The 13,421-nt window shown below is 36.4% G+C and overlaps 2 protein-coding genes across 3 annotated transcripts; both read right to left on the minus strand.

The window, feature by feature from the left end:
- Positions 1-138: 138 nt before the first annotated feature.
- Positions 139-11,309, minus strand: ndc1 (NDC1 transmembrane nucleoporin). Of its 2 annotated transcripts, XM_052134304.1 has the most exons (18): positions 10,526-11,309; positions 10,166-10,286; positions 9,505-9,606; positions 8,914-9,085; positions 8,444-8,573; positions 7,456-7,564; positions 7,318-7,369; positions 7,071-7,203; positions 6,874-6,966; positions 5,140-5,221; positions 4,865-5,029; positions 4,492-4,755; positions 3,754-3,866; positions 3,476-3,526; positions 1,860-1,923; positions 1,659-1,759; positions 1,394-1,554; positions 139-1,206 (listed from the first exon to the last, which is right to left on the minus strand). In XM_052134304.1, exons 1-18 carry the CDS (start codon positions 10,562-10,564, stop codon positions 1,143-1,145), a joined length of 2,016 nt encoding a protein of 671 aa, XP_051990264.1. In that variant the 5' UTR covers positions 10,565-11,309; the 3' UTR covers positions 139-1,142. The 2 variants fall into 2 exon arrangements, with proteins under 2 accessions (XP_051990264.1, XP_051990265.1); XM_052134305.1 differs by lacking the exon at positions 3,476-3,526.
- Positions 11,310-12,585: 1,276 nt separating this feature from the next.
- Positions 12,586-13,377, minus strand: zgc:113691 (uncharacterized protein LOC503529 homolog). Its single transcript, XM_052134932.1, has one exon. It carries the CDS (start codon positions 13,330-13,332, stop codon positions 12,586-12,588), a length of 747 nt encoding a protein of 248 aa, XP_051990892.1. The 5' UTR covers positions 13,333-13,377.
- Between the last annotated feature and the right edge of the window lie 44 nt (positions 13,378-13,421).

Here is a 13,421-nt window from a genome sequence, read left to right on the forward strand (position 1 = left end):
CAACTGCGCCATCTCATGCACTTATAAAAATAAAAAAATAAAAATTCACAAGGATTTAAACCGGGATTCTAATAAATAAAGATGATAAAAATAAAAGGAACAATTATAACACGATGAATAGCGGCGCTGAAGCCTAATAAAGACTGCGGCCAACTCAAATGTACGAACATATCGGGAAACTACGGAACTAGCAAGTCATTAAATCTTTATACATGATTTATTTTCCCCAGAAACCTTTTAAGAAAATCACTACGGACTTTTTTTTTTATCAATATATTTAGTGTTACTATTATGCAGAGATCTCTCTTTTCAGGGTGGAGGACAAAACCTCATATTCTAAACATAATATAGGCTACAGTCATTAAACTAAGTTATATATAACAGGATTAAGTTATATTAAATATTTAGCCAAATATGTAATCGCATTGATGCCTGCAGTGTACAGACAACTACGTTACATTAGACAGAATACGAACAGCGACCTCTACCGTAAATCGGATGAAAATTGACTGCAGCCATTTACAGGAAAACATTTGACAAAAGTTTATTTTCATAAGGGCCTCAAAACCCTTCTAAATCTTTAAACAACATAACCCAAAATATACTATTATGGTAAATAACCCCAGATATCCATGTGTCAAAAAGATTAATAAATGAAAGATCGTGGAACCAATGATCCATGTAACAGCCCTGGAGAGGCCAATGATAATTTGCATTCAATTAGAGTGCTATTAAAACCCCCACAAACATAGGAAAAAACGGAAATAATCAAGATGCAAAAGGAAAAGAAAAGCAATGTAACTGTTTACGCCAACTTTCTTTAAGAGGGCATAATAGTTAAATATACTCGAATGAAGAGTGACATACCATTTCCACCATGATTTTGAAAACCCTCAGCACATGGGCACATAAACTAAGGAATTATATTGTGTATGAAAGATACAAACTTTTAGAACATGACTGTGCTTGCACGGAAACAGTGCAGGACCAGAATATAAATTAATATACTTTAAGGACTTGAGTGAAGTACAGCGTGATTCCCCATGTATCAGGTCTTTTAAAGATGCATTATTGTCCTGTGAAGCATTGTCCCTTTTTCTTTTCCTGGCAGGCACACACACAAATCCAAGTAAAGAGGTGCACTACTCTTTGAATTCCAAGAATTGCTGAAGCTTTTTTCGATGTTCTGCTGATATCTTCACAGCACTGAAAACAAAGAAAATGAACAGTAAGATTAAGCATAAACATGCAACACTGCACTGTGAATATGGCTGACAAAGATCAGAGACATGAATAATATATGTTAATTAAAACAGAACAAAAAAAAATCTATATAAACATCAACATTTCACCCAGAATACTTCTAAACAGTGCTAAAAATGTTGGGACTTACTTCAAGTGCTCTCCAAAAGTGATAGTTATTCTGTATATAGATGTCTTTAGTGCAGCTCTCAGTGCAAACCTTAGAGTTTTGTAAGTGGAGTCACCAAAACTGAAGGTAGTCCTCACAGGTTTGCTGGAGGCATGGGGCAGTTTGAAGTGTCTATCAACAGCCTGCAATTAATACAGTTAATAAACCAACAGACTCTAACCTTTTTTTATTTTAATATTTATATTTAATAAATCCATTAACACCTACAAAAAGAATGTTTCTTTACCTCTAACAAGATTACCAAGCTGCTGAGAATGTTTGGTAATGTAGTCTGCACCACTCCAAACTGGTCCTCAGAAAATGAGGTCGCCACCAGATGAGATATTCCTAAAAACCAAAATAGCAAGAGACAAATGTAAGCATTCACACACTCATGCAAATAAGCATATTAGATGGTATCTCTTATAATGAATTCCTATTTTCTGACCTTGGAGAGCCCAGATATGAGCTTGGCTGTCAGCAAACAGAGCTTGGCTAGAGGCTTCTGGAAGCTGTTCAATAGAGGATAACTTTATTTAGAAAAAAATCAGGATCAGACATTAGGTCTGAACATACAATCAAATGAAAAAAATAAGGCAATGAATTTTAAAGGCATGTGCATTGTAAATTACATGAATCCATTACAACAACAAAAAATAACATATTACATATACAGTGAAATATAGTTTGTGTTTTATGAAAATGAACTACACACATAAATACGGACCCAGTTTATCTAGTTCCTCTAATAACTACATATTAATAGTGTTAGTAAAAATATATGGCATTACCAACATAAGCGGATAAAGATTAACGGTGTTCATACAAATTTTTACTTTTCTATGAACTTCCAAAACTTAACCTTTATTGCAACATTTTAACAACAGTTTGAACAAGTCAAAACATACACCTCAAAAACTACCACTAAATCATTGACACAGCAACTAATTTGTAATAATACACTTCCAAAGTTTTTTCTTTTTCTTGTTTTCTACTCTCCCCTTATCTTTTGTTTGTCTCACTGTCAATATCATTAGCCCTCCATTGTATGCTTTCAATTTATAACTTTTCCCTTCATGGTTTAATTTACTGCACATAATTTTAATTATTAAAATGTTACATATTTGTTCAGCAGGGTACAAAACAATTTATTTTAAATAAATTATCAGCCACTTAGTTTTTACATACAACTTTTCCCTATTAAAATCAAAAATGAAAAAAAAATGAATAGGTCTATGCATTTACAGTCAAATGTTAACAACTAGATTTAAAGTTAATTATATTCAAAGCAACTGTGAGATGGTCAAAGATCATTTGCAGCACTCATATTTAAGACAAAATTCATGTGTCAAGTACTAGGAAGTGAAATACAGTTTGAAATCATGACTGTGCCTAGAGACTGCAATGGCAAGATGTACAGTAACAAATGAGTTACATTTTGGTCTGTTCTCACCTAAAATCCATTGGATCACTTCAGGGGACATGGATTAAACCACTGTAGTAGTATGAATGACTTTTATGCTCCCTTTATGTGTGTTTTTGGAGCTTCAAAAAATAAATCATCATTCACATGCATTGTATGGACCAACAGAGCTGATATATTCTTCTAAAAAGCTTTAATTGTGTTCTGCAGAAGAAAGTAATACACATCTGTGATGACATGAGGGTGAATAAATAATTGGAGTATTTACATTTTTGGGTGAACTATTCTTTTAAAGGGCTTATTTTCAATGCTTCCAAATTCCAAAATTTGAATTTTGAACACACCCTGGAACAAGCAACTTTGTAATATAAAGTAAAAATGTATGATGATCTGTAAAATGCCATGATTGTTTTACCTCATTAAAAACTGGGTAAACTGGGTCCAAAAACTACAAACCAAACAACCTTTTACTCAGGGAGATAGAGACAAACGGACAAAGACTAATGGCATTGGTGATAATTTAAACATGCGCAGAATCTAGACACATGCATTAATGATTCTCATGACTGATAATGTTGTGAAAGCATGCAACATGCAGCTTGACAGATCATCCATTCAAGAAAATGCATGCTTAACCTTACCTTGTTAAATAAATACACTATTAGCACCCGCTTTGCCAAAAAGCTTTTAACCTGAGCAGAACAATTGAGAGTTATGACAGGAACATGAGTTAAGAGGTGTATAAGGCCATGGAATGGTATCACACTGAAATGTGAACTGGCTTTTGCCTCAGCAACCAAACCTGACACTCCTAAGCGTGTCAGTGTTGGTTTCTATGGATACATGCTTGGAAACCAAGAAAGTCCCAGTAAATAATAAAGTATTTATTTAAAGTTCATGTAGGATAAGAAAATAGTACCTGATCTCTCCTCTTCTGCATCCACTGGGCCAGAAAACTGGGTTTCTGATTGTCTGGAGGAGGACTAGGGACACTGACAGGGGAGGCAGGAGGACTGCCATTGGTCTGTGACTCTGTCCAGAAAGTGAAATGAGTTAGATTAGATAATACTGTATTTGGAAATTTGTCTTTGGTTTCTCACAAATATTTATGAAAACACAGAGGTCATAAGAATCACACAGAACTACATTAAATAAAATATGTACCACCAAAAAAAATAAAACCACATCACTTAAAACATCACAAGTCTGTTGAATTGGATACGATTCAACTTTATAGTCATATATATAATATTATAATAAAACATTCTCAATTAGAATTTGAATGAGAAAAGAAGTGCTTCCCAAGGTTCTGCTTCGTTTAAATAATTTGATATCCATTGTGACAGTGTTACTTGTAGTTTTTTGGCTAAATCATCTGCTAAATAACAAAATGTGTCCTAATCAGACACAACACGATAAAGTGACAAGCCATAAAAGCTCTCTTTCCCTCTTTTCCAAAGCAGAGTTTTTGTCTTAACCAGTCACGACCGCAACAAGCGACCTGCGGCTGGACATTCTGTCAATCAGAAGCAGTTTCTATTTCTGTGGTATTGGCTGTGATGTCACATCACACAGCAAGTGGACAGACAAATGTCTTGCCATTGGAAACTTGTTGCAATGTGCACGTTTATGGAATTTTTTAGGCAGTCTGCCTCACCTGTGGAGGCACTCCATAATTTGGGGCCTCTCCTCATGATGTGGGGGCTTTGCACAGCGCCAAACCAGGGAGACTGGGGTTCCATTTGGCCAGCCAGGCGACGAATAGCAGGGGAGGAGAAAGGGCTGTCCAGGTCTGGGGTGAAAGGAGCAGTCAGCGCGCTGTGCACGCCCCCCACCGATGACTTGAGGAAGACTGATCCGGGAGTCCTGAGTGGGATATTATGTCGTGGTGTCTCAGGTAGGTCCTCTGCCCCTGACATCACTGCAGGAATAAAAAAGCAGTTTGATTCCTCTGTTTGATTCTGTTACCAAGGTTAGTGCCGATCTTATGTTTAGGATAAGACTGTTAGATGTTATCTAAACAGTCTTACCTGAGCTGACTGAAGAGCCGGATTTGGTGTAACTGCTGGCAGACTGAGACTTGACTCTGCCGTTAGAGGCAACTGCATCCTGGTGAGCAACCAGTCTGTGTGTCAGCTCACTCAGCAGAGACAGACATTCCTTACTGAGTGCATTCCAGTTATGGGGGTGACCGCCTACATACAGATGTTACATTATTTTACCAATGTAGGAAGGATGGTTTTTAGAATTCATTGGAAGCTGGTATAAGATCTTTTAGGTTTGTCAGAAATTATTTAGTTTGTACCTGGCTGACTTAGACTGAAGATTTCTAGTCTACGTGTGGGAGAATGTTGTGATAACAGAGCCAAGTCTTGCAGAGCCAAAAACTGTAAAAATAGTCACAGTGATACAAACTCATAAGCAGCGAAAAGTTGAGACAATTACTGGTCCACGAACATGTTTTCTGGGATTTTTTTTTTTTTAAAGAAAGCGCAAAAAGAACCAATTCCAGTTATATTAATTAATAAAAGTAAAGAAAACGAACTGCAGTGCAGTGCAAAATTATGCAGAATTAGCTGCAAAAATGGTATAAATGGCATTTAGGTGTGGCTTGCTTCTGTTTTACAAATTTGTTCATTTACATTTACTTAATAGTTCAGTGACCAATTCTAGGGATCCCACTAGGTGGCGACAAATGAGCATCTTATGTGCTATGAGTGAGTCATTGCATCATTTTGAGTCTCAAGACCAAAATCTACCAATAAACTTTATAGTGTTCAAGCATTATAAGAACAAATCAGATAATATAATTTCCCTTCAATGAATTGCAGAGTAGGGGTGCACCGATCGATCGGCCAGGCAGATCTATTATTTTCCTACAGTATTTAAACTGATTTTAAATTTATTAGAAAAGACAACAATAATAACCTAATAATATTTAGGAATTTCAATAAATTCCTATTGTAATTGTAAAGCGCTTTTAACATGACTTGTGTCGAGGTAGCAACGCTCAGCTCAACGTCAAGTTGCGCTTTGCCCTCCACATGACAAGCATTGCTGAAAGCGTCACAAAGGGGTGATTTTACGAGTTAGCCATGACAGAGAATGCAGGAGATGTGCACAATAAACATTGAAAACATGTATTTAGAAGATTAAAAAAATGTAATAGCTTTGATTTCAGAAAGTAATATGAGGACTTGTTTATGTTTAGGTAATAGCGTTTTCTTGGTGAATTTAATTACTGTAGATCAATAACTACAGTATTGTGGGTCTCTGAAACTGAAATCTGAAACAAGGTAATATTTAATTAAAATAAATTATGACATTGAATATCTCTCCACAAATTTGGACAGTTGTTAAATATTTCTTGTTGCTTTGTACTCTAAAAGCCATCATTTGTGAGAAAAAACGTGTGTGAAAAACACTTTGGTGTAAAGTTGTTGCTGGGGTTGCGCTGGCGCTGATGCAAGTCATGTGAAAGCCCCTTAATGTGTATAAATAGTCACTTTTACATATTAATAGCTCTTCCGCCCCTTCTCTTCTTGACGAAAAAGGTAGACTTAAGGTAGAAGTTTATGAGTGCTGCTCCTTCTGAACCGTTCTTGCTCCTGTCAGATGCAGAATCACTGTATATGCGCTGCCGTAGCCAAGCATGCTATTGGCTGTAGCTGTAATAAATCAAGCGATCTGCCGCAGTAGCACAGCATTTGCCAAGTATGGTATTGGCCAATGCTGTAAGTTTATACATGGAATCTAATTTTGCGGAAAGGCGAGTACTTTGAATCAGGTAAGACACAAAAAACGGGGTTCCCACATGTTTTAACCAATACCTTTTCATGATTTTTTCTGATTATAGGATATTTTAAAACAAACATTTCATAGAGGTTGTACTCACACGGAGCACTTTCTATCCAACAGTTGAGCATATCTAGTAAAATGTATACATACTATGGAAATATCCAAGACAATTTTAATATTCTATGATATTTCCTGGTTTGTCATGAACCCTGTTTTGCCGAAAAAAGAAAACAAAACTGACCTTCATGACTAAAGTGTTCTTCTCTGTTAGAGCTTTGGGTAGACACAGCTCTGCATCCTCAGTAAATGTAGACTGCACTGGAAAACTGTAGGCCTAATGACGCACGAACAGTAATCAGAGTGATTGCCAAAAACGGGTTCTAGACTATTACTAATTGTTTTGAGATCACTCCAAATTAAACCTTTATGCTTATATACCTCTGTGACATAGATCCTGAAGAGAAGCACTGTGATATACCAGGTTATGTACAGGAATGTGCCACTGATCAACAGGTGGTAGAAAAGGGAGAAGTCTAGAAGTCCAGTCAATGAATCCAATGGTGGAAGAGAACTATAAAATTGTAAGGAAAATGGATATACAGATTCAGGAGGAGTTGTTACTTCAGTAAAAATGGTTAATATATTAGTCATTCTAGATTAGGCAGTTTGAATCTTAAAATCTGACCTGTCTATCTGTAGATTAAGAGTGCTGGAGATCCATGCCTTAGGAGCATACCCTATGAACAGAAACATTTGTAATCATCTACTTCTGATATTAGATTCTCTTCAAGAGGACATACATTTGATCATCAGTGGAACTTACCGAAAAAGAAATAGAGAGCAGCAAAATTCCTGGCTGAATACAAGGACTGAATAACACTGCACTTCACCACCATGGGTAAGGAGCCTTTAAAGCAGAGGTACTTGTATTGCTTCAAAGCCAATGTGGAAGGGACAAAGTAGGTTTTGCATTAATGATTCAGTTAATTCTCATTCAATTGTAATGGGTGACTTTGCAATTATCAACACAGCCAAATCCTTAAAGGAATAGTTCACCAAAAATGAAAATTATCTAATCATTTTCTCACCCTCGTGCCTTCCTGGATGTGGTATGACTTTCTTCTGTAGAACACATATTAAGATTTTTATAAGAATATTTCTGATCTGTAGGTTTTCACAATGCAAGTGAATGTGTGCCAAAATTTTGACACTACAAAAACAACAAAACAAAAAAAACACATAAAGGCAACAAAAAAGTCATCCATAAGACTGTTGGTTAAAACAATGTCTTCAGAAGCGATATGATATGTGTGGGTGAGAAACATATCCATTTTTCAGTCCATTTTTGCTAGAACTTCTTGTCCCCGTCCAGTAGAGGGAGTATGCATGAAGAATGTGAATCAACAAAAACACAATAAGAATGTGAAAAAGGGGAAATTGACTGAGCAGGGAGGAGAATTTATAGTAAAAATGTATTTAAACATTGATCTGTTTCTCACCCACACCTATCATATCGTTTCTGAAGACATTTATTTAACCACTGGAATCATATGGATTACTTTTACTCTGAATTATGTGATTTTTGGAGATTCAAAACGTTGGCACCCATTCACTTGTATTGTATGGACCAACAGAACTGAGATATTATTCTAAAAATCTTAATTTGTGTACTACTGAAAAAAGTCATACACGTTTAGTATGGCATAAGGGCGAGTAAATGATGAGAATTTAAATTTTTGGGTGAACTACTCCTTTAATGGATCATTTACAACATGACATTTAGCAACAGAGTTGAATAGCCAAGTACTTACTTGAATGGGCTGAAAGGACACGTAGTAAATATTCTGAACCACTCCCAGAAAACTGTAACTGTATCCCATGAAGGCCCCAGACAGGAGAAGGAACAGATGATACTCATTCAGACAGGTCACAAGTTCACCACTACAAAAAACAACATTGAATAAGGCACAGTTATTATTCATGTATTACTGAAACTACATTGAGTAAAACAATCTGTCATTAAACAGTAAATGCAGGCAGAAACTCCTGAGGTAACTTCATCCTATGCAATTTAGAGGTGCACTTGGCCTACATTAGGACAAGACTGACCACCTGGTAATTTTGGGATAAGATTACTGATGGTATTAATTGAAAGAACTTTAGATAAATGTATGAGTATCATTCCCTCTGTGAGGGATAATAGGAGTACCAAGAATGAAATTAATGAAACACAATACAGTAAGGAATCAGGTCATGTCACAGACCAATACACAAAGCCCACCTCTCGATTCTGCAGGGAGTTCCTAGAGTGCTATAACGTCCACCTATGGTTACAGAGGAACACCACATTACCAGCATCCCCATGGTGCAGTACACCAAAGAGTGGACACACTGTCGTGGGTGAAGCACAGTCCCCAGTAGAGCTATACGTGAACACGGAATGGAAGGAACCACTAAAAGATATACAAAGAGAGAAACAATTACTCAGCACTTAATGGACCTTAATCAGGATAGACATTTTTATTTAATTTGATGCAAACAATCACAAGTTTGTGGGAGATGGACATGAACACATTTTGACCACTGGACATTTTTCAGTGTTTCACTGCCTGAATGACTTACACTAAGGTAAACAACAGTACAACAGTGGAGCAAACATTACATTTATCCCTCACAGCCTTGTTTTAATTTGTTATAAATTAAATACGTTATGGCATATACCTTGATTAAAGTCCATACTATAAATGCAACGAAAGAAAACAAATGTACCTCTCAAAATAACTCTCACGACCGTAAAGAGGACAGCAGCATTCTTTTTTTTTGTCCATCCACAAATAACAAATCTAGACAGGCACTTCTCCGGTTTACTCACAAGTGTAGAACTCCAGGTTGAAAAAGCCAGTCATCAGAACCACTCCACACAGCACAACAAGACAAAAGATGGTGCTTGATGCAGTAAGAAGGCTTGTGCATTCTGAAATGCAATGATTGAGTTGATCACCATAGTATAATTCAGATATTAAAGGAACAGTTCACCCAAAAACTTAAATTCTCTCATCATTTACTCACCCTGCATCAAGAGTAATCAAGCTTGACATCATAATAGCCAAAGGAGACTGCTAATATCAAGATTTTTTTGTGGAAAATGAGTTCTATTTTGGTCTGTTCTCACCCAAAACAGATTGGATTGTTTCAGAAGTCATATGGATTACTTTTAAGCTGCCTTTATGTGATTTTCTTAGCTTCAAAGATTTGGTCACATTCACTTGCTTTTTAAAGAACTACAAAGCTGAAATATTCTTCTAAAAATCTAAATTTGTGTTCTGCAGAAGAAAGCATCCACATCTGGGATTTAATGAAGTAAATGAGCTCATTTTCATTTTTTGTTGTAAGTTTCATTCCTTTAAGTTAGGTTCACACTATTTACATTATGTTTATTGTCCCTTGAGTTTAGAACTAACACTGATACACAAGCACTTCTTAGTAACTCATCAGATATTTTGTTAGGAGACACTGGTGCCCATTTTCCTCACCTGAAAGACACTGGATGGGATGACAAAAACTAAATCTACTGAAGAACAGAAAGAGCGCAGCTGTCACAGGTAGGAGAATCACTGACCATGCAACACTCGCCACTGCCCTCCATATCACAATCTGTAAATATGAAGCGAATTTGGTAGATATTACCTATAAATATAGTAAATAAGTAGTTCTACTGTCAATAGTAGATATTATACACAACAACACATCCATTCTGCAATAAGCTTGTAATCTAACGTTTTAACTCAAATTCAGTACAAACAACCAAGCGTACACACAAACATGTCACTAAACCATTTTTCACTTAAGAACAGACCACCACATTGATAATGTGCAGAATTCCCCCCGGTTACCTTTCTTATGAACCAACTATTCTGTTTGAGGGAAAGCATTTTGGCATGCTTGTGTCAATCTTGCAACACTTCTAAAATCCATATAAACATGGCATGTACTCGCGCCATACATTCGAAGGACCTCGTGAGTCGTGAGGACCGCTGCGAGTGGGTCTAACTTATTGCCTATGTAAAATTACATTGAGTTGAACCCATTCTGAGACGGGCGACTTATTAAATTAGAAATAGTTTTATATTATAATTAAATGATCTAATTGTTAGTTACTACCTTAAGAAAGACACAAATGAGTTACCTTTAAAAAATTTAATGTATCGCTTTATTGCATGATTATCCAAACTAGAGACGAAAAAAGCTGAATTAAATGGAATAAATTACACTTGTCTTTCATGTTAAACGCCCGTACATTATTATACACATTTTTGTGGACATTACAGCCAACATTAACCTATAAAAGTACAGTAATACTTGAGACTACTGACCAAATAAAAAATAGCCCTTACAATGCGTACGGCGGGGTTAAATATTGGAGAGCCCCAGGGTAAAAGGCTATTTTCATATTATTTTCGCCCAAAACAATACATCAACAAAAAACACCACAGTACTTTCCTAAAAACTGTTTGACACTGTGCACTGCAAAATTATACTGATCCATGAGATCATTGCGTGCAATGTCTAAAGTTTGAATTTGAGGTAGTTTGATTGACTATATATTTATTAATTTTTAAAATATAGCAACTTTATGTAGCTAATGAGAATCCCTGAAACTATCACACTTTTTTTAGACAAAATACTTAGGCCTATTTGTCTTTATCAGTTTTGTTCCAGGTGATTGAATCAAATATGTTTTAGTAACTGGCCAGTAAGTGAAAGGATGGTAGGCAATTTGGGGTAAAAAAAATAAAAATAATTTTTAAAAAAGAAAAGAAAAGAAAGGGGGGAAAAAAAAGCACCCCGTTGCAGGGATTAAGGCCTGTTACTGTGGACTCAAATTGGCTGATCCAATCACTTTGGAGATACATTTGTTTATAGAATACTTGAGATGTTATAAAATGCCAAATGTGATTGAAATTAACAGGAAAATGTTAACTTAATTTGTTACTCAGAAGAGCATCTTGCAGTCTCAGAAGTAGGCCTATATGTGCATGAGCTCACCAATTTTGCCCTATAACTATTGTCCCTATATTTACACAATATAGGCCTATCTAAACACCAACCCTGGTAGCATTTTACCAGTTTGAAATAAAAGGCTCCCTCACCACTTATTTATTTATTTTATAATCAAAACAAACACAGAAATGGTGTTGCTCCACCAATATATATAGCCTATATATATATATATATATATATATATATTATCATACTGTCAACACTGTTTTTCACGGGAGCCTCCCGGGAAACTCCCGTAATTTGTATGGCCCAAACCTCGTCATATCAATATATTATTCCAAGGTTTTCCAGTTGCCAGATCTTGTATAAAACGCATCCTACTCACACAATCGACACATCATACACATTTCAACCCATTTGTGCTTCAACCTGGCAACATACAACCCAGTTGAGCTGTTGGTATCTGCACAGGTATAAGGGAAGTTAAATCTAGCATCACTGGTAGATGAGAGAAGACTCAGGTGATGCTCCGGCGGAAAAAAAAAAACTAAACAAAATATAGGCTACATATAAATTTAACAACAGCTGGACGGAAGAATTTAATTTCATATATCGAAGCCATATCGAAAATGCGAATTTTTTTTTAAAGTGTGTCGCACTTATTTTAATATCGTTAATAACGTTACTCAGCTCATTCAACAACGGTGCAATTTGTATATATTTGGCCTGCCCCCTGTCATCCAGCACCACCAGCCGCTCAGAGGTCTCCTGGATTTTGGTACCCAAATGTTGACAGATATGATACATTAATAATATTTACTATGTACAATTATTTATATAGGCTATGCATTAATATAAATAATTTAATAATAATGTCGTTTTGAATCGTAGCTTTGAATCGGCTAAATTAGGCTATCGTGTCATGTCGACAGCCAGTTTCATGAAGTATTTGTCAGTTGTGTATTCCTTTCGCTTCATTCTGAATCAAAGCATTTTTCTCCCGATGTGTGCCGTTTGCTAAAGTGATGCTACGTCTTTCCAAACGGGTTCTGCTCTTGTCAATCTCACGACGCGTCTTGGTCTCAAATGCATTTGTCGGTAATATCTGAGTTGAACTGATGGACATCTCCGTCTGGACGCCTTTATTAACAACGGGCTTTTGTCCAGGTCTCTGAGGTATCGCAGGTAGTGACAGCTGTTCCCTCTGCGCCTTCTTATCGTCCCATAATTTCAGAAGACGTCGCTGATTATTCGTCATGTCCTTCAAATTTTGTTGCAGTGACTGCACTTGATCTTCCAGCAGAGTCTTTGAGGTCACGGTGTTGGCCAGTTCTGAAGTCAGTTCATCAATGGTCAAACTTAATTTATCAACTTTTTCAACTAGTGAACCGCACTCCTTCTCCTTCTCGTGCAACTCGTTGATTATATCCTTTGTGGTTTTACCATGAAATTTCGGACTCGACTCTAAACCAATTTCAGCCCGTAGGACTTTCACCTGTTTGCGCAGCTCCTTGTTGTCCAAAGTCAATTGCTTCAATTTCTGTTTGAACGCTTCGGTTGACCTCATTCGAGATTCGTGTTGTCTCAGTTTTTCCCTCATTACATTCTCACGGTGCAAAGCATCGTCTCTTTCCTTTCGGCACTTTTCCAACAGCTTCAAATATTCGTACTTTGAGACCTTTTCCACTTTCCCAGCCATCACTCATTTGCAGTCTTAAATATAGCTAATATTGAAAAAGCATGATCCTTGTTAAATGTCGTCGGGTTGAAGAATTTTTAAATAGGTGT

Source organism: Xyrauchen texanus, chromosome 9 (genome assembly GCF_025860055.1).
Source record: "Xyrauchen texanus isolate HMW12.3.18 chromosome 9, RBS_HiC_50CHRs, whole genome shotgun sequence".
Classification (NCBI taxonomy): Eukaryota; Metazoa; Chordata; class Actinopteri; order Cypriniformes; family Catostomidae; genus Xyrauchen; species Xyrauchen texanus.

Excerpts from the sequence above, each read along its gene's own strand:
- ndc1 (XM_052134304.1), bottom strand. The coding sequence starts at position 10,564 with ATGCTTTCCCTCAAACAGAATAGTTGGTTCATAAGAAAG. Across the intron at positions 5,030-5,139 it reads CTTCAGTCTAAGTCAGCCAG|GCGGTCACCCCCATAACTGG; the intron begins GTACAAACTAAA and ends ATCTGTATGTAG. Across the intron at positions 3,867-4,491 it reads ATTATGGAGTGCCTCCACAG|AGTCACAGACCAATGGCAGT; the intron begins GTGAGGCAGACT and ends CTTTCTGGACAG.
- zgc:113691 (XM_052134932.1), bottom strand. The coding sequence starts at position 13,332 with ATGGCTGGGAAAGTGGAAAAGGTCTCAAAGTACGAATATTTGAAGCTG.